Genomic DNA, 22,792 nt, shown 5'->3' with positions numbered 1-22,792 from the left:
TGCCAGCATCACCGAACAGTTCAGCACGAAGCTAAAATACAGAGTAAAACAGGCGGTAAGTAATGCACATCACAGACTACTGATTGTATGACAGCTCACTTGGATTTTACAACGAAGTTTAGAACTTCATCAGTCCCCGGGAGCACGACACACGGACCAACAATGAGCTCTCAGATTTGTTAAGGAACCGGACAAAGCGATACAAAAGAATGACAATTCATTTAATTAGCAACGTGACTAATAGTTTGTACTTTATTCCACGACGAGATTAATTTGTACCCTGTAGATTCTGAAATAACTTTATGAGAAATTACTAATGCTGGTTCTTGAATAACTGAAAAACTGTAATTACTCAAATCTAGATTGCTGTTTATAGTTCTGAGCAATTGGGTAAAGTTGCTTTGGTACAAAATTTAGAATAAAGTAAAACTGGCAGCACCACAACCAGTGTGATCACTTCACAGCAGGTCTGAAGGACCCTCCGGGATAAGAGAACTCAGTTACAACACCTAACTAAGAGCCATTCTTGTGATAATTTTGTTACATCATTAAAAAGAAAAGCAAATCCACATCCAGTAAATTATAACTGAGGCTCAATTTTCATGCTCCAATTATCCCTCAATGACAGCATGAATATGTTTATAATTATTGCTGATACGATGTCTAATTCATATGTCACCGGTGCGTCTAATGCCGAGGCCAATGGTTAGAGTGGTGCCCACTGATACTTATTTTAACACTAGGTTTAGGGTACTTATTTTTCTTTTCTTTTTTTACAGCTTTATTGAGGTATAATTGACATACAACAAACTGCACAAAGTTAAAGTGCACAATTTGATATATAGTCTTTTAAATAGCATGAAAAGTGCCTTACAACTTACAAATATTCAATTTAAACCTATTATTTTAAAATAATACATTAGCAGCTCCATATAAAGACTGTGGTTCCTACTTTTAAAAAAGTGTGATAACTTTCTATAAGACATAGATATGGATTTATAAAAAGGCAGATGGAAAGAAAAGAAATTAATTTCCAAGTACAAATTTTGTCTTTTTTTTGTTTTTTTGAGACAAAGTCTCACCTTGTAGCTCAGGCTGGCCTTGAGTTCACTATGTAGCCCAGGCTGGCCTTGAACTTGCAGCAATTCTCCTGCCTCTGCCTCCCAAATGCTGGGATCACAGGTGGGCACCACCATGCCCAGCCCCAAGTACGAATTTATTCAGAAGGTTTAGAAACACCAAAATTGACAGCTAGTTTCCTTGATTTTCTTCTTGAAGAAGAGCGTGGTGTCGCCTTCTGGTGAGATGCGCTGTGGCTGCCTGGGGAGGCAGTTTCCCCTTGCAAAGAAGACGCAGCTTGCGCAACCTGAGAGGAGTTCGCAGAGGCCGAGGCATTTTCCTGTGTAGCCACTTTGGTGGCGTCAGAAGGCCCTGGCTTGCTAGTCTGAGCTGGGCTGGCTTGAGAAGAGGTCTGGGCCTCTTTATTCTCAAAGTTCTTTTTGTTTGCAACCCTTTTTTTGGTAACCTTCAAGGAAAAAGCAACAGTACAGGTGAAAGAAGTAAAGCTAGTGTCTGAAATCAGGAGCCAGGAGTGGTGTCACACGCCACTACAAAGCAAGACCTTGTCTCAAAAAACCAAAACCCAACCCAACAACAACAAAAAACCCACAAAAAACAAAAACAGCAGAAAAATACCCATAAGGATTTTTTTTGGAGACAGGGTCTCACTTTGTAGTGCAGGCTGGCCTTAAACTCACTGTGTAGCCTAGGCTGGCCTCAAACTCGTAGCAATCCTCCTGCCTCAGCCTTCTAAGTGCTTGCTGGGATTACAGGTGAGTGCCACCATACCTGCCAGGATTCGTTTGTTTGTTTGTTTGTTTGTTTGTTTTCTGGTACCAGTAATCAAACTCACGACCTCTCGCTTGCCAGGCAGGCGCTGTGCCACTGAGCTAAATCCCCAGCCCCTCTGCCAGGATTGTTTATTGTTGCTGATTTGTGATTTCCATATATAATCTCCAAATCAGATTAATAATTCAAAGAATTTTGCTGCAGTTAAATATTGAAAAGTTACCCATAAATTAAATATTAAATTTTTATACTCCTGTTTTCAATCACTTTGTGTTAGAATGGCACATTATTACTTGCTGTAATAATTATTATTTATTAGAATACAAACTCAGGCTGGGATACAGCTCAGTGGCACAGTGCCTGCCTGGCAAGTGCGAGGTTATGAGTTTGATTTCTGATACAAAAAGAAAAAAGAAAAAGAAAAGACTACAAACCAGCAGGGACCATGTCAAACGTGTCACCATCATATTGTCAGTGCCTGTACAACTAGTGCATTTCTAGCAGGATTGCATAGTAACTGAGTAAATAAATTCTTTTTTCAGTACTGGGGATTAACCCCATGGCCTCACACTAAGGAAGATAAATCTCCAGCCCCTTTTTTATGTTACATTTTGAGACAGGATCTGGCTCAGCTGCTCAGGCTGGCCCCAAACTTGAGATCTCATTTCAATTGCAGGTGTGCACAGGTGTGTGCCACCACACCTGACTAAATAAACCAAATTTTACCGATAGGTTTTGAACGTTTAAAAACTAATTCTTTTGCTGGGCGTGGTGGCATGTGCCTACAATCCCAGCACCCAGAATGCTGAAGCAGGAGGATCACTGCGAGTTCAAGACCAGCCTGGGCTACAAAGTGAGCTCAAGGCCAGCCTGAACTACACAGTGAAACCCTGTCTCAAAAAGACAAAAACAAAAAACCAAAAAGACCAAAAAACAAAACAAACAAAATAAACCAAAACCAAACCAAAACCTCTTTCAGGTCTCACCTGCAAAGGTATGAACTGATTGTGTGCGCCACCTGCTACTCCTCCAGCCGTGGGCACGGCCCCGGGATACGGAGTCTGATAGAAGGGCTTCCCAGCAACCGGCACTGGCGGACCCCATGGAATTGCGCCGAAGAGATGAGATGACGAAGGCATTATATTAGCTGTTAAAAACCACGAACAATTTCTCTTAGCAAAATCGGAGCACTGAAATTTCAGACCCCTTCCTACTAGCCCCTGTGACTGCTTTTTTTACCCCGCTTTAGTAAAAGCCCTACACTTATGGAATAATTACTCTGTGTACACGGCTCAATGTCAGGACCCTTCCTTAGGACTGTGGACTAGCTACAACAATGAGTGATAATTACGCTGCTCTACAAAGGCCAATAGTACTATAGGTTGTATGAACTTCAGAACATCTGTGATTGTATTTAAAGAAACAACCAGGTCATGAAACTATTCTTTGGGAAGAAAAGCCTGGCACAAGGAAAGCAGTCTCAACACTGCCACCTCCCCCCAGTGCTAAGCTGCTTCCGTGGTGACCCCAGCCTACAAAAGCCTGAAAAAGCTCAAGTCATGAAATCTGACATGCAGAATCCTCCCCCCCCCCGCCCCCGTACTAGGAATCGAACTCACGACCTCGTGCTTGCCAGACAGATGCTGTGCCGCTGAGCTAAAAATCCCTAGCCCCTTTTTTTGTCTTTTTGAGAAAGGGTCTCGCTATGCAGTTCAGGCTGGCCTTGAGCTCACTTTGTAGCCCAGGCTGGCCTCAAAACTTGCAGTGATCCTCCTGCCTCAGCCACCAGAGTGCTAGAATTGTAGCTGTGTGCCATCCCATCCAGCTCTTTTTTCTATTCTAGTATTTGTAATTCAATGATTTTTTTCTTTTTATTTCCAATTGAAAACACATTTAATCAGTGATTGTTGAACCTGGCTGCTGAGCCATTTGGGGAATTTGTCTATTAAAGATGTCTGGACAGGGGCTGGGGATTTAGCTCAGTGGCACAGCGCCTCCCTGGCCCGCGCAAGGTCATGAGTTCGATTCCCGGTACCGGAAAAAACCAAAAAAACCCAACCAACCAACCAAACAAAAAAGATGTCTGGACATTGGGAGGCTGAGGCAGGAGGATTGTTGCGGGTTTGAGACACGCTGGGCTACAAAGTGAGGTCATGGTCAGCCTGAGCTGCATAGCAAGACCCTGTCTCAAAAGAAAAAAAAAGCTAATTTGGTGCTTATTTTCTCCTGATTAATATTTATATTTCTTGACTTTTAAGTATTCACATTATTTCAACTGGAACATCTGGATAAGACCCAAGGCATTCAAGTTCAACCTTAATTTTTTTGGTAGGCATGAATAATCAACCTTAAAAAAGTAAAAATATTAAGTATACAATGTCACCTGGGAAAACAACCATTCTTTTTCTGCAACATATTCTTATGGCAAAGTTTCAAGTACCTATGCATATTCCTTAAAATTAATTCATATATGGTTATCGAACTCACTTGTGAAGGTGAAAATGCAAGCCACGTGTTAAAGTTCATGGTGTCATTACTACACTAAGTGATAAACACCAGTGTATGCACCTGAACAGAAGCAGGGGCTCTGCAAACACAAGACTCTGGACGCCGAAGCCAGCTCTGCTGCTTACTGACTGTGGGGAGTTACATTTTAAAAACGATCAGAGTAATAAATATGCATTGTAGTCAAAACGGTTCTCAACATAAACTGGCAGTTGCCTGTTTGGGTTTAAGTACTTTAGATGTTTATTTCCATACTGCTTAATAATTATGTTATAGTACCGCTTGATTTACCAATTTTAGGCATTTTTGGATATAATAAATTCCTTTTTTTTTTTTTTCTGAGACAGGGTCTCGCTATGCAGTTCAGGCTGGCCTTAAGCTCACTGTGTAGCCCAGGCTGGTCTCGAACTCACAATGATCCTCCTGCCTCCGCTTGCGAGTGCTGGGGCGTGTGGTGGTGTGTACCACCACGCCCAGCCTTGGATATAATAAATTCCTATTTAGATCAAAACTCAGTTTTTAATATTTGAATTTTGTTTTTGTTTTTTTTTTTTTTTGGTCTTTTTGAGACAGGGTCTCCCTATGCAGTTCAGGCTGGCCTTGAGCTCACTTTGTAGCCCAGGATGGTCTCAAACTCGCAATGATCCTCCTGCCTCAGCCTCCCAAGGGCTGGGATTACAGGAGTGTGACAAGTATTTGAAATTTTTGAGACAGGGTCTCACTACATAGTTCAAGTTGACCTTGAACTCACTATGGAGCCCAGGCTGGCTTCAAACTTACGGTGATCCTCCTGCCTTAGACTCCCCAGTGCTGGGATTATAGGCGTGCGGCATCATGCCTGGCCTCAGAATATTTATTTAAATTTATAGTATCCAAGCAGTGTTTATAGTATGTGACTATGTAAGTTTTAACCCTGTAGAGCCAACCTGATCCGATTGTTTCTTTACCTGTGAAACTTTTTATTTTTATTCTAGTTAGTGATTTGATCCTCCTTCCCTCCCTTCCTCCCTCCCTTCCTTTCTTCTTTCCTTCAAGACAAGGTCTTACTGTATAGCCCAGGCTGGCCTCGAACTCCCAGTGATCTTTCCGCATCACCCTCCTGAATACTAGGATTACAGGCATGAGTCACCACTCCCTGCCAGTGACTCTCTTCTTTTTTTAGACAGGGTTTCTATGTAATTCAAAGTGGCCTCAAAGATGCTCCTGCCTCAGCCTCTGAGTACTGGGATTACAGGTGTGTGCCACCACGCCCTGCCACTGTCTTCCTACTTTTTTTTTTTTTTGGTGCTGGGGATCGAATTTCGGGCCTTGCACACACTAGGCAAGTGTTTTGCCACTGACATTCCCAACCCAATATAAAAAGTACTGCTTTGTGTTTGCAGCATGGAAGGGAATCGAACCCAGGACACCTGTGCATGCTACGCAAGCCCTCTTACCACCGAGGTCCATCACCTAACCCTGGACTTACCCTGAAGGTTTTTCTAAATGTTGTCCATCTAGCAGATAATCTACTTTATCTGCCATAACTTCACTTTCTCCAATTGGAACTTGTTAAATTTCTGCTCCTGATGAGCAGCTAATCCCTTGGAATTTCTGTTTACTGCACATCTATGCTAGCTCTACAACCTCTTTTATTTTCATAAACCCAGTAACTTCTTAAGCAAGGGCACATAGGAAGTAAGTTTGTACGTGTGGAAACGTCTCTCTTTCACCTTCGCACTAGATTTACTTTCACTACGCACGAAGAGCTAGAAGTTGCTCGAAGGTGAAGCTGGGTCTGCCCGGGGTGGGGGGCTCAGCGTCGGCCGCTGCCCGGCTTCCAGGCGCTATTACACAGGGCGACGCCACCCTGATTCTTCATCTTTGGTGAGTTCCCCTTTCTTCTCTGGACCTCCTGGGATTCCCTCTTTATCTCTGGTATTCGGAATTTCAAGGCAGTGTGTGTCTCTTATTCATGTGCTAAGAAAATGGTGTTCCTTTTAGTTTGGAGATGCACGTCCTTTATGTCTATGAAATAGTTAACCTTCTCTTCCAATACTTTTCTCCTTTCTGGTCTCTCTGGATCTCTGATAAGGGTTCTGAGTCTACGCAGTGCTCCTCTCAGCCTCCGTTCTTATTTTTCAGGTTCTAATTGTTGTCTTCCCCCCAGAACGGGGCTCGCTATGCTAATTACACTGGCCTGGAACTCCTGGGTGCAAGTGACCTTCCCACCTCCGTCTGAGACTACAGGGGTGTGCCACCCCTCACGGCACCCTGAGCTGCGACCAGACATTATCTACTGAAATTTAAAATTCTGACTCAACAATTTTGTTTCCTTCTAATTGTTACTATGATTATTTTTATTATAATTATTATTCGAGATGGGGTTTCACTGTGTAGTCTACGCTGGCCTTGAACTTGGGGCAATCCTCCTGCCTCTGCCTCCAGAGTGGTGGAATTATAGCTGTGTGCTACCATGCCCAGCACAATTATTCTTTTTTTGCATAGAATTTTATTTTTCTTCCTGTGATGCTAGGCCTCATTCATGTTAGGGAAGTGCTCTACTTACTACTGGGCTTTCCCTCCAGCCTCTTGTTTTTACATTTTGGTTGTAATATAGCTTAACTTCACCAGCGATATTCATTAGTTATCTTCGAAGCTTTCCTATTTTTTGCATCTGTTTCTGCTTCCTCCACCATCACTGCTGTTCAGTGCTGGGATTAAACTTGCGTCTCACACATGCTGAGCAAGTGTTCGACACCACACTACCTCCTCAGCCTAGCGTCCTTTTTAATTTCTTGTCTTTTGGGCTCTACCTTACGAGATACTTTCCTTTAATATTGGTGTCGTATCGGTCACATCAGAGGGGGAGGCACTGCAGCAAGGGACAGTGTCTGTACAGGGAGGCGGGTGGCCTGAGGGCTTCACTGCGGGCGACTGCGCAGAGACAGCCCTTGGGTTGCGCCGCCCTCTAACAGCCATAGGTCTTTTCTTTGGTGATCATTGAGCTTCTCAAAAGACACCCTTTGACGGCCTCCCGGAGGGCAGAGCATGGCTGCTGGAATCTGGGAGTAGGACGTGGAACAAGGAACTGTACCCTAACTTCCGTCCTCACTCTCATATTTCCTTCTCTACTCTGTCTGGTGTCTCCGCGTCTACAGCCTTTCAGAGAACACAGTCAGAGTCTTCTGCACAGAGAGGCAGCTGCCCTGGCTGCTGTGGGGAGGTGTGCGAGGCAGTGGTCACTCCACACATACACTTTCAACCAATCCCTCTTTTCAGTCTCTGCCTCATCTTTGCCTGTTTCTGTTTTCCTTGAGACAGCCTCTCGCTATGTACTTTAGGTTGGCCTTGAGCTATGGAGCCCAAGCTGGCCTCCATCTTGTGAGGATACTGCCTCAGCCTCCCAAGTGCTGGGATTACATGTGTGTGCCACCATGCTCAGCCATGTTTTTTTTGAACCAGAGTTTCACTGTGTAGTCCAGGCTGGCTGTGACCTCGCTCTGTAGCCCAAGCTGGCTTCAAATTTAGGGCAACCCTCCTGTCTCAGCCTCCTGAGTATTGGGATTACAGGCGTGCACCACCACACCTGGCTTTTCTTGCCTTTTCTGATAACCTCCAAATTCTAAATCTCTTCGGAACTGCGATGGAAAATCTTTAGCTCACTTGTTTGTTTGTTTTTTTTTTTTTGGTATCAGAAATCGAACTCAGGACCTTATGCTTGACCTGCAGGCGCTGTGTGCTGAGCTGCATCTCCAGCTGTCTTTAGTTCACTTGTAACTCTCCTACGGGAATCACAGTTTGTAGCTTAACCCTGCTGTACTAAAACTGGTCATTCCTGATTTCTTCGCATCAAAATCTTTTTGCTTCGTTTTTTTTGTTTTGTTTTTTTCCGGTACCAGGAATCAAACTCACCACCTCACGCTTGCCAGACAGGTGCTGTGCCGCTGAGCTAAATCCCCAGCCCTCATCAAAACCTTTTTAAATTTCTAATCTGCTGATATTTCTTCTCTCGTCTTTTTGTCCTTGTAGGTTTATACTTTTTTTAACTATTATTCAGTGTAGTAGACTTTGGCAAAGAGAAAAGATGACTGCACATTGTGAATTTGTATCTAACCAGCATTGCTGTTGCTGTTACTATTACCGTGTGTGTGGTGCATGTGGGTGCAGACTGGATTCAGGGCCTTGTGCGTGCCATGCGGGCACTCTACCACTGAGCTAAAATGCTACCGCCAATCAGCATTATCAATTTTTCTAATTATTTATATAAGGATTAGATATGTAAAGTTGCTCAAATAATGCCTGGCATACAGAAGCAACAGAAAAGTTATTTTCAAGCTTCAATATATTATAGGCTTTCAATTCTGTAGGCACTTTCAGAGTTGTTTTTTTTAAACTTTGACAGCGAGGTTTAATGCTCCATGCATTAAAATACCAAAACTGTTCAGCAGCAGAGGAAGTCCCAGGCTGCACCGTGGGCTTCCTTGGGTCTGTCCTCGGGGCTCTCCACACGCAGTGGGCGCTGTGCTGGGAGCCGGAAAGGGGTGGCTGACTAATCATCTTCTTAAACTTGCCGTTGGTGCACGCGGCACCCAGCCCAGGACCGGCTGCCCGTCAGTGGCTCACACCAGCCTCACAGCGCCCACGGCACCCACACAGTGGCTCCTAGGGTCCAGCTGTTAAGTCAGCTCCTGGTAGCGTGGGCCCAGGAACCTGGCCAACATCACAGCTCCGTCTGCGAACAGGTCACCCTCCAGAGTTTAGTTTTATGATAAAAACCGTTTGAGAGAAGGGTATGGTGGCACTCTTGTAATTCCAGCACTGGGTAGGCTGAGGCTGGAGGATCTCCATGAGTTCTAGGCCAGCCTGTGCTACATAGTGAGTTCAAGGTCAGCCTGAACTGCATAGTGAAACTCTGCCTCAAAAAAAAAAAAAAAAAGAAGAAAAAAGAAAAAAACAAATTGCTTAAATAGTTAGACCTTTATATTCCTGAAGATAAAATAAATAAAACATAAAATAAAATGTCATGTTTTATCTTATTTTGCTCAATTAAATTGTTCCAAAGATCAAAGTGGTAAAGACAGTGTAAAATGTAGCATTTTAATACTGACGATGGGCTGGGGATGTATCTCAGCAGCAGCAGTGCTTGCCTGGCAATCCTGAGGTCATGAGTTCGATTCCCAGTACCCAAAAAAAAAAAATTACTGATGCTGTTCACTGTTCTACTTAACACTTTGAGGGAGTGACTGCCTCTGAGATCAACTCAAGAAGACTTTTGTTGCTAATGTAATGTTTTTGTAACAGCAATCAGCAAATAAAGGGATGCTTATTATTCAAAAAATACTATTGGGTTTAATCTGACAAAGATTAAAATATAAGGAAGAGCTGGGTGTGGCGGCACATACCTATCTTCCCAGCACTTGAGAGGCTGAGGCAGGAAGATCATCTTAAATTCAAGGCCAGCCTGAATGTCAAAGCAAACCTGGCATGCTTGTGCACACCTGTAATCTCAGCACTCAGGAGGTTGAGGCAGGAGGATTGTGGCCAGCCTGGACTATACAGTGAGACCCCCAACTCAAAAAACCAAAACCAAAACCAAAAACCCAAAACCCAAAAAGGCTGAATGATAAAAGAAATAACTAATCAATTTAAGATTTGGGATCATAAAGTTATAAAATGCCAGTGTCAAAGAGATCCTGAACAGTCTGCTACCAAGAAATTACTGTTCTTTTTAACCTGTAATTTTTACGTCTGACCGAAACTCAAATTTTCTGTTGACAGCTCTTGGCGAATAAGGGCCGCACACTACGGAGAACTGCCATCCTGCGCTGCGCTCGCCATGAGAGGCGGTGGAAGGGAGAAATGGTATTTCTGGGTAACTTTGCAGACTCCAGCTTAAGCTGAAGCCTTGCAATTTCTTCTTACATTCTTAGACACTGGGTAAATTTTTGGATTTTTAAAAATGATGGTTCTTAAGAAAAATTAGTAAAAATATCAACTCAGTGACAAACACTTAGAAAAGCAAAATATCTTACCAGGAGGATGGGGGAAAACTGGAGGAATGGGTCCAGGTGGTATAGCAGGAGGATAATTTGGAAACAGTGGCGGAGGCAAAGGAAAATTCATTCCTAAGGAGCCCTGTGGAAGTATTTAAAGATATAAGGCAAACCAAAGTTTGTATAGAAGCAGTACAGACTTTATAGAGCCATCATGAATAGTTCTTACCAACTGTTGTAAAGCAAAAAGTGCAGCTTTCTCCTTGGCTTCATTTTCAGAGCGGCACTGTGGCCCATGCACCAGTAAACCATTCGATAATTTTACCTGGCAAACTGTCATTGTCTGAAAGATAGAGAACATGGATGTCTATGAAATTATCTATCCAGAATGGCGAAGTCTCCCAAAGCTCAGTCTAAACAAGTAGAATATTTTTCACTCCTTCCCTCCCCTCTCTTCTCCTAAATGGTCTTGGCATCTTGTCCAATGACCATATATATGAGAGTTTATTTATGGTTTCTCTCTTCCATTGGTTTTTTATTTATTTTTAGTTTTTGGTACGAGGAATCCAACTCAGGACTTTCTGCTTACCAGGCAGGTGCTTGTGCCGCTGAGCTATATCCCCAGCCCCCACTGGTTTTTTAAAGACAGGGTCTCACTCACTATGTAGTTCAGGCTGGCCTCCAACTGCTGGCGGTCTTCATCCCCCAGCTTCGCCTCCCCAGTGCTGGGATTACAGGTGTGCACCACCACACCTGCTTCTACTGGGATTTCCATAGGGGTGTATTGAATCCATAGATCACTGCGTAGTTTGGCCATCAGGGCCTCCTTCATTAAGCTTTTTTCTAAGTATTTTATTCTTTTTGATGTTATCATGAATGGATTACTTTCTTAATTTTTCTTTTCAGGTTATTCACTGTTAGTGAATAGAAGCACAACTGATTTTGCACTGATTTTATATTCTGCAAGTTTTTATAATTTTTAGTTCTAACAGTTTTTAAATGAAATAGTTATTGTTTTTTACATATAAGATATTTTGTCTTTTTTGAAACAGGGTCTTGCTATGTAGCCCAGGCTGGCCTCGAACTTGTTGTGATCCTCCTCCTACCTCAGTGTCCCACCATGTCTGGCTCCATATTAGATAAGATAATATCATCTGTATATGCAGATAATTTTACCTTTTCCTTTGTAATCTGGATGCCTTTTATTTCTTTTTCTTGCCTACCTGTTCCGCCTAAACTTCCAGCAGTATGCTGAATAGAAGTGGCAAAAGTAGTCCTTGTCTTGGTCCTGATCTTAGAAGAAACTGCTTATTGTTTCAGGGAGACTGTACTAAGATCTTGGATGTAAAGAGAATGTAACAACCTTCTAGTAGGTCTCAAATGCTGACTGGGGCTGGGTGTGGTGGTGCACACCCACAATCCCAGCGCTCGGGAGGCTGAGGCAGGAGGATCATTGTGAGTTTGAGACCAGCCTGGGTTACAAAGTGAGCTCAAGGCCAGTCTGAACTGCATAGTGAGACCCTGTTTCAAAAAAGACCAAAAAAGATCAAATGCTGACTGGGAACCACTGGCGATGCCCTAAGATCCTTTCAGAGGGTCATTGAGGTCAAACTCATACTATTAGAATACTCTTTGCCTTCTTTCACACTGCCTTTCCTGATTTATTTTCTTACAAGTATACAGAGGAGAAAACATTCATGGATACAGTTTCAGATTTGACACTGCTACTCACCCTTTAACATTTAAATTTTAATGTATCAAAAGATGGCTACACTTAGCTGAAAAGGCTACTGAAATGCCTTTATTTCAACTATTGTCTATTATCTATAGTTTCAACTATTTTTTCAACTATTATTTATGTGATGTCATTATTTCTGCTGAGACAACATGTTGCAACAGATGGACGGAAATGTATACAATAATAGCTACTTTTATTAATTTATAGATGGAAAAGATTTTGAAAATGTAGAGCAATGCCAACCAGGAATGGTGGCACACCCTTGTAATCCTAGCTGTCTGGGAGGGTAAGGGAGGAGGATCACAAGTCTGAGCCCAGGGAAACCTAGCTAGACACTAAAACATAAAATGTTTAAGATGTAATTAAAAACCTACCAACATGGCCAGGGATATAGCTCAGTGGCACAGCACCTGCCTGGCAAGCAAGCACAGGGTCCTGAGTGTGATTCTTGGTTCAACCCCCCGCTGTCCCCCCAAAAAATCCTACCAACAAAGAAAAGCTCAGGCCCTGATGGATTCACTGCTCAATTCTTCAAGAAATTCAAAGAAGACCTAATATTGCTACTTCTCAAATACTAGTGGAACTGAAAGAGAAGCAATACTCCCAAACTCATTCCCAGCATACCAAAAGCAGAGAAGACTCCAATCGAAAACAAAACAAAAAACAAACAAAACCCAAAGGCCAATCTCCCTAATGAACACAGATGCAAAACTACTCAATAAGATACTGGCAAACAGAATGCAGTAAATCACCAAGAAGGTTATACACCATGACCAAGTAGGATTCATCCCAGGGATGAAGAGATGGGGTTCAACATACACAAATCACAAATGTAATGCACCATATCAACAGAGCCAAGGACAAAAACCTCATGATCATTTCAATAAATGCAGAAAAAGTGTTTGACAAAGTCCAACATTCATTCAGGATAAAAACCCTACAGAAAACTGGAATAGACCGTCTTTATCTCGATCTATTAAAAGCCATCTGCGACAAACCAACAGCCAATATCATACTAAATGGACAAAACCTGAAAGCTTTCAGTCTAAAATCAGGATAGGCTGGGCGTGGTGGTACACACCTGTAATCCCAGCACTTGGGAGGCTGAGGCCAGAGAATCCTTGTGGGTTCGCAACCAGCCTGGGTTATAAAGTGGGCTCAAGGCCAGCCTGAATTGCATAGCGAGACCCTGTCTCAAAAAGACAAAAAAGGGGCTGGGGATTTAGCTCAGCGGCACAGTGCCTGAGTGCAAGGTCGTGAGTTCGATTCCCGGTACCGGAAAAAACAAAAAACAAAAAACAAAAAACTGAAATGAAAACAAAAAGACAAAAAAAAAAAAAAAAATCAGGACAGGACAAGGATGTTCATTGTCACCATTCCTATTCAATATAGTTCTGGAAACATTAGCCAGAGCAATTAGACAAGAGAAAGAAATAAAAGTTATAAAGATAGGAAAGCAAGAAGTTAAACTATCATTATTTGAGAATGACATAATACTCTACATAGATGACAGCAAAAGCTCCACCAAAAGACTTCTAGATTTAATAAGCAAATCAGTAACATAGCTGGATACAAAGTTAACCTCAAAATCAATAGCCTAAAAAAAAATAGCTTTTCTGTACATAAATAACAACCTCACTGAAAGAGAAATTAGGGAAACATTTTTCACAATAGCTTTCAAAAAAAAAAAAAAAAAAAGAAAGAAAAAGAAAAAGAAAGAAAGAAATACTTAGGAATCAATCTAATGAAGGTGACTTCGAGACTAGCCTGGGCTACACAGTGAGTTCAAGGCCAGCCTGAACTACATAGTGAGATCCTGTCTCAAAAAAAAGCTTTGAAAAGTCATTGCTAGACTCCAAAATCCCCAGCTCTGTCAATCTGAAGCATCTTGTCAGGATACTTGCTGCCTGGTTTCTTTTCTATCAGACTTTTTTTTTCCTGGCAGTACTGGGAATCAAACTCATGACCTCATGCTTGCAAGGCAGGTGCTGTGCCACTGAGCTACATCCCCAGCCCCCATCAGCCTTTCTGAGGGCTCTAGTTATATATAAATTCAACAGCCTGAATGAGAAACATAAACCTATGCTGTTTATAAAAATTTAAAAGCCCCATTATATTTTTGTAGCCATGGATTGTCAATCAATTTATTCAAGCTCAGTATTAAAGAATGTATACAGAAGGAGTAGAAACATACTATACCTGAGCTGTTCTCAGAAAGGAGAAATCTGGCTGTGGCATTCCAGCAAGGGAGCAAATTCGAGCAAGTTCGGTTACCGGTGTGGACATAGGAGGGATCTGGCCGGGCACAGGCCAGCACACACTGTCCATAGCTGGACTACTGTGGTACTCACTGGCACTGTGAGGCCTGTTCATATAAGGCGCTACAAAAACACAAATGGATATTAATAAAATATCTCAAAGCAAGCACTTACTGCAAGGTTTTATGGTAGACTGAGCAGAAAAACTGCTAACAGTTTAGTGAAAAAAATAATGGATCTCTCATGAAATAAATAGAATGATCTATCTGTCTGTCTGTCTGTCTGTCTGTCTGCTTCTCCTTTTTTTTCTATGCAATTCAGGCTGACCTTGAGCTTACTTCTGTAGCCCAGGCTGGTCTTGAACTCACAACAATCCTCCTGCTTCAGCCTCCTGAGTGCTGGGATTACAGGTGTGTGCCACCATACCTGGCTAGAACTATTTAGTATTGCTTACAATTGCTGAGACTTTGATAATTATTAAGGTGAGTTAAAAAAAATTAAAATCTTGTGCAACTAATGATTACGCAGTATTGTCATAACATGTAAAACTTGAACAAGCAAATGGCTTTCTTGAACAGATACATGATTAATCCTTACGTTTTGAGGCTTTGGCTTCAATTTAATTCTTTTTTTTTTTTGAGACAGGGTCTCACTATGTAGTTTTGGCTCGCTTTGACCTAACTATGTAGCCCAGGCTAGCCTTAAACTCATGGTGATCCTCCTGCATCAGCCTCCAGAGTGCTGGCATTACCATCTTACATTATGAGATACGTAGATAAATATTTTTGTTGCTCCAAAATGATGATACTTCCACTACTACTACTACTACTACTACTACTACTACTACTACTTCTCCTCCTCCTCTTCCTTTTTTTTTTTTTTTCGAGACAAGGTTTCACTCTGCAGTTCAAGCTGGCCTTGAACTCACTCTGTAGCCCAGGCTGGCCTCAAACTTGCAAATCCTGTGTGCTGGGATTACAGGTGCGTGGCATCATGCCCAGCTAAAATGATACTTAAAAATTTATTTCTGAAATTAAATTTTTATGTATATTTAAAAGACAGGATGATTAAAGATTTCTGAATGTTCACATTCTTTATGATTAAGAAACTCACTAACAGAACAAAAGCATACCTCAGTGAAAAATTTATCTAAATTTCTAAGCTTTATAGATTAAAAAAGGGCTAAAGATATAGCTCAGTGGCATAGCACCTGCCTGGCAAGTGCAAGGTCTTGAGTTCAATTCCCAGTACCAAAAAAAAAAAAAAAAAAAAAAATTAATTTATAGATTAAAAAAAAGAGGTTAAGCAGCCTGTCCAAAGTCATAGTGTCAGTTAGTTCTATGTTATGGGTTGAATTCTGAGATATTGACTACTAAGGTCTTTATGTGTTGTCACTATACATGGAATTAATTTATTTTGTTCTATTTCAGGAGCATATCTGTCACTACGACAAATAATTAGTTTCCTAATAGTTTCTTCTTTTTTTATATTAGGAATTGAACTTAAGACCCTGTGCTTGCCAGGCAGGTGCTTATGCCACTGAGCTATATCCCTGGCCCACCCCAACAGGTTTTGAAAATTTTCATTAATTGCTTATCCCAACATTCACTGGAGTATAGAGAAGCTCTACTTTTGATACTGAACTCAATAAATTGAGATACTGATACTGATACTACTCTAGTACTGAACTTAATAAATTGAGACCTGATTACTTAAAATTTTTTGGGGGGGACAGGGTCTCATTGTGTAGCCCAGGCTGGCCTCAAATTGCACAGTGATCTTCTTGCCTCAGCCTGCCTTAGTGCTGGGACTACAGATGTGCACCACCACGCCCGGCATTAACATTTTTTCCTATTTCTCTAAGAAACTTCTCTACATATTTGTATGAAACAATAAAGTTTAAGGGATATAGGGGTAGGGGCAATGATGGATATTCATTAAAATCTGGCTACACAGTACGTTAAACTTTTCGCTTCATAGTTAAGATAATTATTTAGTTTCTAATGTCTACCATGGTTAATAATTTTAAGTGATTTTATAGCTTTTTCTATATGTATACTGGCCAAATTATTTTACTATAATATTAGTTAGCACCTATGATGTGTCAGGCAGTGGTAATTAACATAATAGTCATTGATAATGTATGTTCTCATTTTATAAGCAAGAAAAAAAATCTTAGAAAAATCAAATGCGTTTAAATTATATACTCATGTGCTGGGCATGGTGGCACATGCTTGCGAGCCCAGCACTTGGGAAGCTGGGGCAGGAGGACTGGTGCAAGTTTGAGGCTATTCTGGGCTACAAAGAGTTTAAGGCCAGCCTGGACTACATAGCAAGTCCTTGTCTCAAACAAACAAAGGGGAAAAAGACTAGAATGTGAAAACCTTTCAAGGTTTGGCTATCTATAGAATAAATTTTTTGAGACAAGGTCTTTTTTTTTTGAGACAGGGTCTTGCATGTAGTGCAGGCTGGCTTTGAACTTGGGTTATATAGTCCAGACCGGTCTTGAACTCATGGGGATTCTCCTTCCTCAGCTTCCTGAGTGCCAGCATTACAGGCATGCACCACCATGCCCAGTGGAGACAAGGTCTTTTTTTTTTTGTCCTTTTGAGACAGCTTTCTTGCTAGGCAGTTCAGGCTGGCCTTGAGCTCACTTTGTAGTCCAGGCTGGTCTCACACTCTCAACGATCCTCCTGCCTCAGCCTCCTGAGTGCTGGGATTACAGGTGTGTGCCACCAAGCCCGGCGAGACCAAGTCTTTTTATGTAGTTCAGGCTGGCTTTGAACTGACTACGTAGCCCAGGCTGGCCTAGAACTCACAGGGATACTCTTACCTTAGCCTCTTGAGTGATGAAACTATAAGCATGTGTTGCCACACCTGGCTCAGAAGGAATTATTTTAGTAGAACAATTTAACTGATCCCCAAAAGATTTAAGGTCTGTAGATAGTTTGGTGTCATAGCTATATATTACCATACCAGTGACACGTAAAAAAGTGATATTCAAAAGTTTTGCCAGGCAGTGTGGTGCATGCCTATAATCCCAACACTTGGGAGACTGAGGCAGAAGGATCACTATGAGTCCAAGGCCATCCTGGGCTATACAATGAGTTCAAAATCATCCTACCTCAAAAAACCCCCCCAAAAAAAGAAAAAAAAAGTTTTATGTTTAATAATCATGTGGTTAGGCTGGGGAGGTAGCTCAGTGGCACAGTACCTGCCTGGCAAGCTCAAGGCCCTGAGTTCGATTCCTAGTACAAAAAAAAAAAAAAAAAAAAATCACATGATAAAAAGAACCAAAGGACTTTACTTTTTTTTTTTAAATGACATGCGTTATCAGTGATTGTACTCAATTTACTCACCTAATTTCTTGCTCTGTTTAGCCTGTGAGCACGGCCCATATTCATCTCGTCTGGAAGTAACTGCACTGCCACACTGTTTTGTTTCGTTCTTAGGGCCCAGAGTGTCAGAACCATCAATTTTTAGAATTTCTTTAAGCATCCGTGTTCCCTTCTGCTTTCAAAATCATTCATATGGAGATGATGGGGTTGGAAAGAGGAGAGTTGACATTAGATGTATATAGCTGATCTTTTTGATATTTTGGGGTTTTTTTTTTGGCTTGTTGGGGATCGAAACCAGGGCTCTGTGCATGGTAGGCAAATGCCCGACCACTGGACTACGTCCTCACCACTTGATCTTTCTTTTCAAAATCATATGTTAAGTATATCTGTATAGAGGCTAAGGCAAATCAACAGTCAACAGCTGACAAAAATCCAACCTAATGGACATAGAAACAATATGTGCCCTCTGCTGAACTTCTGGGCTAGCTACTTAGTAGCAGTGTTTGAGAAGCGGGGAAACTATGGACTGAGGCAGTGATGGCAAACACTTTAGAGATCGATGCCCAAACTGCAACCCAAAACTGATCTACTGCGAAGTGCCAACACTGCAATTAAACCTGACTATTTGATGCTCGGCTGCTGGGGCGATGCTGGGGTGGCCTGGGTCATGCACCAACAGAGAGGGCTTTGTGCCCCCGCTGGGGCCCGCATGCCACAAGTTCGTCACCCGTGGTCTAAGAGGAGACAAACAAAAAAGATGGCTACACTGCCCAAGGCAGCCGGGTTTTCTTCATAGCAAGACAGTAATAATGCAACACATCAGCATACATGAGGGAAAACTGAACAACTGTGGGGGCGTGAGCACATACAGCCAACGGTGAGGGGTCACATGTGGGAGCTCTTAAAACATACGAACCAGGGCAAATGACTGCGGTGACAAGTGCTCCTCGTGTGGAGGCCCTCCATGGCGAGACGACGGCAAGTCATTCTCTTTAGTGATATTCAAGCGTGCTAAAAAGTTCTCAATTCCAGTGTCAGGCTAAAATGTAAACGTTTGTGCATGAAGACGAAGGTACAAAGATACAGGAAAAAGCTAAGAGTTTTATGCTCAAAAATGGTAATTCAATTTTCACCCAGTGACCTTCCCAGGTGCTCAAGTTTGCACAGAGAAAGTAAAGGATTTTTACCTTATCAACAGCATTTGGGTAACCAGTCACAGCCTTCTGGGTCTCTGAGACATCTGGACTTTCATTTCTCTTCAATGACTTAATGCTACAATTTGCAGGCCCTCCAAAAGCCTACAACAAAGTGAGCGAGCTTTCCATGCAGTACATTCACAGTGCCCACCTAATAACACTCTAAAGAAGTTGGTGGAAAACGTCTTCCATGCTCCATTAACCTCTGAATGAGATTCAGCATGGAATTCAGTTGTGAATGTAGACGATAAAGCACTGACATGGACTGCATGTTTGTGCCCCTCCAATTCCTATGCTGAAACTCTAGACCCCAAGGGGATGGTTTTAGGCGGCAGGGCCCTTAGGAAGCAACTTAGATTAGGTGAGGCTGTCAAGGGTGAGGTCCCCAGGATGGGACTAGTGTCCTTATAAGAAGAAGGAGAACAGAGCTCTTTCTAAACACTGTTAGAATTTAAGAAGAGCCATACGCAAGCCTGGATCTGAGGCCTCATCAGATTTTAAATGTACTTCCATATAGGTTATTTTTTTGTCAAATCTTACATATTTTAGCATTAAAAATATTACTCTGCCAGTGTCTTCATCTTGGACTTCTCAGCCTCCAGAATTATGAGGAAGACAGGTGTGGCAGCATATGCCTGTAATCCCAGCATTTGGGAGGCTAAGGCAGGAAGACTGTAGGAGTTTGAGATCAGCCTGTGCTATACAATGAGTTCAAGGCCAGCCTGAAGTATATAGAGCCTATCTCAAAAGTACAAACCAACCGAACAATAAACCCCCCAAAAACCACAGCAACAAAAATAAGAAAAAAACACTAAAGCCAAAATCCCCCAGAAGGGGGATTTGCCACCTGCCATTTGCCACTCAGTCTGTTACTCTGTTTCAGCAGTGACCACACTGCATTTCAGGGCAAGTGATTTTCTTTCAAGTCTTTTTCGCTATGCAGTCCAGGCTGGCCTTAAGCTCACTTTGTAGTCCAGGCTGGCCTCAAACTCGCAAAGATCCTCCTGCCTCAGCCTCCTCAGTGCTAGGATTACAGGTGTGTGTCACCACGCCTGGCTTCTTTCAAGTCTTATGTATCTTATTTTAGCATCTGAAACACTACCTGGAGAATAACAGCTTCACTAAAAGTCCAAATGCTTCACTGAAGATGTTATTGTACAAAAATTGTTATTAATCCATTGTGCAGAAGAAAGACAATTACAGCATAAGAGTCAAAAGGAAAGGACATTAAAAGTCAGGTAATTAAACTTTGTATTGCTATTTACATATTAATGGGTTCCATAAATGGGTTTCATTTACCTGTTATGTGTCAAATATTCTAAGACTTTAAAAAAATTTTTCAAAAATGTTTTGCAAAATTGGGGATTGGATCCAGGCTCTTACACATAGTGAGGTACAGCCCTAGCACAAGAAATCACTTAAAAAATATATATATTATATGCTGGGTGTGTGGCACATGCCTTTAATCCCACCAGCTGGGAGGCTGAGGCAGGAAGAGTGCTATGAGTTTGAGGCCAGCCTGCATTCCATAGCAAGACAGTCTGAAAAACAAAAACCACCACCACCAACAAAAACAAACAAAAAACCACAACCCCCTAAATATGTATTAATGCTAGGTATCATGGTGCACACTTATAATCTAAGCATTGTGAGAGGCTGAGGAAGGATTCTTTGCTTAAACCCAGCTTAGCAATTCAGCAAAAGCCTGCCTAAAAATAAAAATTTAAAAAGAGTGAAGGCCCTGGGTTTACTTTCTAGTTCAAAGAAAAGTCCTCGGTGATCATGACTATGGAAGATCAAGAAAACAGCCTGTTGCTAGACACAGGTGCAAGTCTCTTCTTTTCAACTCTGGCCTTCCTTCCAGCCATCATACCTCAGTGAAAGGAGTCACTGGTGAGGAGGTAATATGCTATTTTTGACAACCCTTAGGCTGTAACTACTTGTTAGATCCTTCTTGCATATCTCTGTCTTCCTGAGAAACCACTTTGAAGATACCACCATGTATTACAGCAGCCACTGATATTTTCCTACTAATCTATCCATAACTGTGTTGAGTTTGTAATGTTCCTGTCCTATTTCATAATGTATGTTTATTACTATGTGTTTCCTACAACAACCATTGAGAATAGTTAATGATTTTTCAATAGGTCACTCATGTATAGCTCTATTTTCTTTAGAAGCCACTTTGAAGATACCAAAGTGTAGTACAACAACTCTTGATAATCTCCTACCTCTTTTGTCTCTAACTCACTATTATTTGTCTATTTGTTTTCCTGAGAAACTATTTTGTAGATAACAATATGTAAAACAATAACCATTGATAATTTCCTACCATTTTGTCTGTAACTTGGTAAGTCCCCCCTATTATTATGTTATCCTTCTTTTACTCTTTAAAATAAAAAAAAAGAAAAAAATTAAAGTGTCACAATATAATAGACATCTAGAAAGTACATAAATTTACATGTCCAATTCTTTGATTAGGAAAGTACACTCCTTATCAGAAACTATATAACAATGTAAATGACCTCAGTCTCTCCCATACCAATCTAACTCCACAGAACATTACAGTAGTGGTGGTGAACCTACGGCATGCACGTTGGTTTATGCTGAATCACTGGAAACCCTAAAAGGTTCGCCAGCACTGGCATATAGTCTATTACATATGCTCCACTTTTCTTTACACCTATTATCATTGTAAAAAGAAATATACATTCCCACATATTTTACACGTATGTATATGGGTCTATATATTGAGAGATACGACAAGTGGCCAATACTTTTATCTCCATTTTACAGATGAAATTGAGGCTGTGAGAGGTGAAGAACTGCTTAAGCCTACTCAGCTGTTAAATAGCAAAATCAGGATTTCAGGTGCCCACAGTTCCAAATCCTGGACTCTGGCTTGGATAGTTCCATCCGATGACTATCAGCCTGTACGTCACGAACCTTTTTGCCATGCACCTTACAGATTTGTTTGCAAAGTTGGCAGAATTCAGTCAGATAACAGAACCACCAATTGAATAAGAGTTTGACAACCTGAACTTTGACTTTAAGTATGCTTACCTGCTTACTAGACATTTTTTGTGACTGATACTCCGCTTTAGGGCTCTTACACTCTTCTTTAACTAAAGACAAGAAAACAGAAATTGTGGTGAATGAAAGTGCTTAATGCACAACAATTAGATTTACCAAATATTTGCCATAGCAAGGCACTGTGTGAAAGCCTGAGAATTCCAAGCAGACGTGACTTCTGGTCTTAAGGAATTTATAATCTAGGTGAGGGGAGAAGAGATACTTGTAGTCAGTAATAAAGGAAAAGGAATGAAAGAGGATCTGAACTGGGCCTGGAAAGGTGGAAGGGCAGAACAGGAGGCAAAGTATTCCAAGCAACAGGAACAGCGGGAGAAGCAGCATTCATACAGAAAGCAAGGACTGTGTTTATGGAAGCCTAACAGACCACTTTTGCTGGCAATTACAGAGCACAAGGACACCTAATGGGACTAATGCAGCTGGCCAGAGAAACGCTCTGAAAGACACTGAGGAGTATGGAGTAGGCAAGAGTAGGTCAGAGGCAAGCAATTACAGAAAGGTTCTGAGCAGGCAGTTATCTGACCACAGCTATGTTTTAGCAAGATTCTTTCTTTCTTTCTGTTTTATTGGTACTGAGAATTGAACTCAAAACCTTGCGTTTGCCATAGTAAGATTAAAATATGGCAGTAGCAAGGCTGGGCATGGTGGCACACACCTCTAATCCCAATCTAGAGGAGGCAGAGGCAGGAGGATTGCTGTGAGCTCCAGGCTAGCCTGGACTACATGGCCAGACCCTGTCAAAAACACACAAATAGGGGCTGGGGATTTAGCTCAGCGGCAAAGCGCCTGCCTGGCAAGCGCAAGGTCGTGAGTTTGGTTGCCGGTACTGGACAAAAACCAAAAA

At 41.8% G+C, this 22,792-nt stretch overlaps 1 protein-coding gene across 4 annotated transcripts in view; it reads right to left on the bottom strand.

The window, feature by feature from the left end:
• Nucleotides 1-1,125: 1,125 nt before the first annotated feature.
• Nucleotides 1,126-22,792, bottom strand: part of Xrn1 (5'-3' exoribonuclease 1) — a 120,357-nt gene continuing 98,690 nt past the window's right edge. For 3 of the 4 annotated variants that reach the window (XM_013506250.1, XM_013506251.1, XM_013506252.1), the window contains 8 exons: nt 21,922-21,983; nt 18,579-18,701; nt 17,684-17,834; nt 14,266-14,447; nt 10,558-10,671; nt 10,368-10,470; nt 2,835-2,995; nt 1,126-1,525 (listed from right to left, as the gene is read on the bottom strand). In XM_013506250.1, coding sequence (XP_013361704.1) covers nt 1,217-1,525; nt 2,835-2,995; nt 10,368-10,470; nt 10,558-10,671; nt 14,266-14,447; nt 17,684-17,834; nt 18,579-18,701; nt 21,922-21,983 — 1,205 coding nt within the window. In that variant the 3' untranslated portion in view covers nt 1,126-1,216. Of the gene's footprint in view, nt 1,526-2,834; nt 2,996-10,367; nt 10,471-10,557; nt 10,672-14,265; nt 14,448-17,683; nt 17,835-18,578; nt 18,702-18,849; nt 18,961-21,921; nt 21,984-22,792 lie in introns of all 4 variants that reach the window. The other variant, XM_005407742.2, reaches the window with a different exon arrangement.

The sequence above is a fragment of the Chinchilla lanigera genome, unplaced genomic scaffold, assembly GCF_000276665.1.
Source record: "Chinchilla lanigera isolate Chin_1 unplaced genomic scaffold, ChiLan1.0 scaffold00107, whole genome shotgun sequence".
Lineage (NCBI taxonomy): Eukaryota > Metazoa > Chordata > Mammalia > Rodentia > Chinchillidae > Chinchilla > Chinchilla lanigera.
Note: the sequence above shows the minus strand (reverse complement) of the source record. Positions and strands in the feature narration are given on the sequence as shown.